Below are 4365 nucleotides of genomic sequence, written 5' to 3'. Positions count from 1 at the left end.
CCCCCCCCTGGCTACGGGCCTGGGGGGGGGGGGTCCAAAAATCGTTCTCTAGGACAGACCCAGGCATAGTTCTAATTTACGCTAGTTTATGTTGAAAAATTAGATATAGGATTTATTTGTTTGAAATCAATAGAAGGCACAATGTCGGCCCGGCCCAGAAATAGTTTTAACCTATCACAATCCATAAAAATACCTAAATTAAAAATCTGTTTTTTATATTTACAAATTTGTGTGAGGGGGGGGGGCGAGTCCATTTTTCAGACAATGCCTTTTAGCGATTTTTATGTGAAACATTTAGACTTATTGTTTTTTATTTTTATTTGATGCAGATAGAATTTGTACCCCGGGTCGTAATAGGAGAAATGGTTCTTATATTTGTCTGTTCTAGGATCTTGTTCTGGTTCCATCTAGGTCACCCTTCCGTTCTCCCCATTGTTCTTGTTCCAGGCTCCCTGTTCCATGTTGCAGAGTTTGTTCACATGTTCCATTCAGTTCTTGTTCCAATCGTGTTCATGTTCATGTCTGTTCCAATGTTCCGTTCAGTTCTTGTTCCAATCGTGTTCATGTTCATGTCTGTTTAATGTTCCGTTCAGTTCTTGTTCCTATTATGTTCATGTTCACATGTCTGTTCAATGTTCCGTTCAGTTCTTGTTCCTGTTCAGTTCTTGTTCCTGTTCAGTTCTTGTTCATGTTCCGGCCTTAGCATTTTCGTGATTTTATTGGTTCTTGAGTTTTTGTTCCGTTTTGATCATGTGCCGTTCCTGTTCCGATTCATTTCTGAGTTTATGTTCCTGATTTTGTTCGATTTTCTACTTGTTCCATAATTCAAAACTGTTTTTAAATAGCTCTCAGGTAGATCTGATTATAGGTTTAGATTTTCAACCATACTTGCACATTATACACAACTATTTACATACAAATTATGGCCGTTTTTTGGTCAAATTGATGTTTTTCATTTAATATTTAATATTTTGCTCATGCTTTTAAGATAATTACTAACAAGGTTCAATTGGTTTTTGGTTTTTAGCTATAGTTGTTTATTTTTCCAGAATCCCCAGCCAATGCATATAACAGGAAGTCGCAAAACATTAAGTGTACTGCAGTTTCCTTGGGGATTGTAAACACACGCAGTGCTGACAAGGCTAAGTTTTGTTTACATTCCTCCCAGAAACAGCAGTACATGTCTAATATAAATTCCTTTACATTTCTTTTCCAACGTAATAAAATAAAAAAATATTTCCCCCCCCTCCCTCCCCCGGCCCACACAATATTAAAAAATATATTATTAATTCGATTCTTCCATTCCAACATGTTTCCCTGTTGGCTGGGGAACTAATTAATTATTATTCAGTTAAATTTGTCAAATATTCAGAACTATGGAATTTTTGTCCACAAAGAATCAGTTTCCTATAACATGTTAGAAATTTATTACATGGTTTTATATAGTTTTTAAGTCTGCAATTTGAATGCCGTATTTTATTATTCCACAACCTTGCAATTTACACTACTGGTTCTTGTGAATTAAAGGGGGTAATGGTAAATAAATGAGTGCAAATCATATGGTTTTTTATTACAATACTTTGAATTAAATCAGTATTCTTATTTAGGTTTATCAACGCGGACGAAGCTGAAGATGCATATGACGCACTGGATGGGAAGAAGTTTGATGGACGCTCTCTGAGCATGGAATGGGCTCGCGAGTCCGGTGGGAATAGTAGGAGGGATCGGGGAAGGAGTAGGAGCAGGAGCAGGTAAACTTTAATCTAGGAGTAGGAGGAGGAGCAGGGAAACTTTAATCTAGGAGTAGGAGCAGGAGCAGGGAAACTTTAATCTAGGAGTAGGAGCAGGAGCAGGGAAACTTTAATCTAGGAGTAGGAGCAGGAAAAGGTAAACTTTAATCTAGGAGTAGGACCAGGAGCAGGTAAACTTTAATCTAGGAGTAGGAGGAGGAGCAGGTAAACTTTAATCTAGGAGTAGGAGCAGGAGCAGGTAAACTTTAATCTAGGAGTAGGAGCAGGAGCAGGGAAACTTTAATCTAGGAGTAGGAGCAGGAAAAGGTAAACTTTAATCTAGGAGTAGGACCAGGAGCAGGTAAACTTTAATCTTGGAGTAGGAGCAGGAGCAGGTAAACTTTAATCTAGGAGTAAGACCAGGAGCAGGGAAACTTTAATCTAGGAGTAGGAGCAGGTAAAGTTTAATCTAGGAGAAGGACTATCGCCCTTTATAACGTTAGTCTTAATAAACCTTAATCTCAAACTTACGTTCGTTCAATCGATCATTAGTCCAATTGATATAACACCACAAATGCGGGAAAAAATATAAACCGGTTTTTTAAAATCTCTAAAAATTAATCCAAAGACTAAATTAGTTTTGAGATTAGCAAAAAGAGAGGATCAAGCATTGATCTTGATATCCACCATTCTTAAGTTTTTAGCTCTGGTAAAACAACCAAGTTATTGAACAGTTTTTGAATAATACCAAAAATTATAAACCTGTCGTCTTTTTTGTTTGTTTCATTCATACTTTGATTTGATTTTGTTTTTAGGTGAAAAAAATCTTTTATACATTAATGGAATTTATTTTTGATATTTCAATTTTTTGAAGGAGGAGAAGCAGAAGCCGTGGAAGGAGATCCAGGAGTAGAAGCAGGGGAGGAAGGTCGAGAAGCCGAGGCAGGGGCAGGAGAAGTCCAAGTCCTCGAAGGAGAAGTCGAAGTCCCAGAAGAAGAAGTCCTAGTCCCAGAAAAAGAAGTCCAAGTCCCAGAAAGAGGACTCCAAGTCCTCGCATGAGAAGTGAGAGAAGAAGCAGGAGCTAAATATAATCCTTGTCTATCAAACATCAAACTCTGCAGAAGATCGTGTTTATATTACGTTTTAAAGAAAATTGTTCCAGCTAAATATTTTGATAATAATTCAGAATTAAAATTTTATGTTGGTAAATGCTGAATAAGTAATTGTGTGTCATGATAATATTTCAATTTTTTCTTTTTTGGAAAATAAAAAAAAATTGTTTTATTCTTTTTTGAGAAATTTTTCACCCGTTTCTTCAGAAATCAGTTTAAGGATTAACTATAAATATTATTGTACCTTCTCCTGTGTTTTTTTCGATTCTAGTATATTTTTTTCCAGTTCATTGAGCTTCGTTAATAAATTCTCAAATGTTCTAAGATTTATTTGGTCAATTCACAATAAAAGTTGATTTAAAAGCATGTGTTCAGTTTGAGTTTGTAATACTTTTTTCAACTAAAAACAAGAGTCGTAAGAAGAAAGGATTTAGATAACTAGATAGATATATATTTGACTAAATATTTAATTAAAAACAATTTAAGTTTCACAATTTTTACATTTTAATGTAGCCAGGGCCTCTCTAACCATTATTGGTTGTTTTGAATGAGAGGCCCTTCTGCAGCGATACATCCATGTTCAATTTAAATAAAACCAATTAAAACAAAAACAATTTAGAACAAAATGAAAAGTAGTAGTGATAATCAACGGGGGAAATTGTAATTGTTGATTCTGTGTTTATCGTATACGTTTTCAACATAAATGATTATTATTATATTTTAGCTGTTCACTTAGTTCTGATTGAACTATTATTGTCGTAAGTTCCACGTTTTTTCTTTACTTGTGTTTGTATATTTAGGGAACCTGAACCCCCCGTTAAGCGTAGAAGGTCAGGTCGATCACGTGATCAGAGAAGCTTCCGCAGAAAAGAACCTTGCAGTAATGTACTGGGGATGGAATCCCTTCCTTTAATCCCTCGCGAAGTCACGAGTAGTGCGAAAACGAACTGCTAGGGTAGGGAGGGAGTGCAGGGACGCCATGAGCCCCGCGAAATGGTCTCCAAGCTTCGGGATTCGAAGATGAGTATTTAAAATGACCTGGCGCTACCCCAATCCTTAGAATTGATATAAAAAATTATGTAAAAAATTTATAAAATACATTTAATATTAAATAATTATGCAATTTTTTTTAACTATTTAAAGATCAAATATTTTACTTTTAACATGTTATTTAATACTTCTATAATATCTATTCTAACGTTTAGGGGTAGTGCCAGGTCATTTTAAATACTAATCTGCAAATACGGAGGCTTGGAGATTGGAGACCATTTTTCACGGGCTCATGGCGGCCGGCATCCCCTCCCTCGCTAGATAGATTAGTACAAAAATTCCAAGTCAAAATGTAAATTTAATAGTTATTGCAGCTAAAAATACGCTTTTAAGAATGTGTACTTGAACATCTTACCAATTTTTATACTTTTGTACGGAACATAACCTTATGTGATCATTAGTGATATCAGTATTAACGTAAAGCAACATTGATGCGGGAAAAAAATAATGAATAAAAAATGACATTTTGAATA

The 4365-nt window shown here is 35.3% G+C and overlaps 2 protein-coding genes across 7 annotated transcripts in view; both read left to right on the top strand.

Moving 5' to 3' along the window:
• Positions 1-4365, top strand: part of LOC111702223 (serine/threonine-protein kinase ATR) — a 12709-nt gene extending 8344 nt beyond the window's left edge. Inside the window, exons 8-9 of one of the 6 annotated variants that reach the window (XR_002765379.1) lie at positions 3643-3814; positions 4154-4365. Coding sequence is in view for 5 of the 6 variants with exons in the window: in XM_023473842.1 (XP_023329610.1) it covers positions 3643-3755 (113 nt within the window). In the remaining variant the exon portion in view is untranslated. Of the gene's footprint in view, positions 1-3642 lie in introns of all 6 variants that reach the window. The other 5 variants (XM_023473842.1, XM_023473839.1, XM_023473841.1 and 2 more) reach the window with 5 other exon arrangements.
• On the top strand, positions 1608-3016 carry LOC111702225 (serine/arginine-rich splicing factor 2; the record flags this gene model as incomplete). The annotated part of the gene is given in 2 exon segments (XM_023473843.1): positions 1608-1751; positions 2605-3016. Coding segments are annotated over 2 exon segments (355 nt in total), but the record flags the coding sequence as incomplete, so codon positions are not given.

Source organism: Eurytemora carolleeae, unplaced genomic scaffold, assembly GCF_000591075.1.
Source record: "Eurytemora carolleeae unplaced genomic scaffold, Eaff_2.0 scaffold494, whole genome shotgun sequence".
NCBI classification, from domain to species: Eukaryota; Metazoa; Arthropoda; class Copepoda; order Calanoida; family Temoridae; genus Eurytemora; species Eurytemora carolleeae.
The sequence above is the reverse complement of the archived record's forward strand: the minus strand, read 5'-3'. Positions and strand labels throughout refer to the sequence as shown.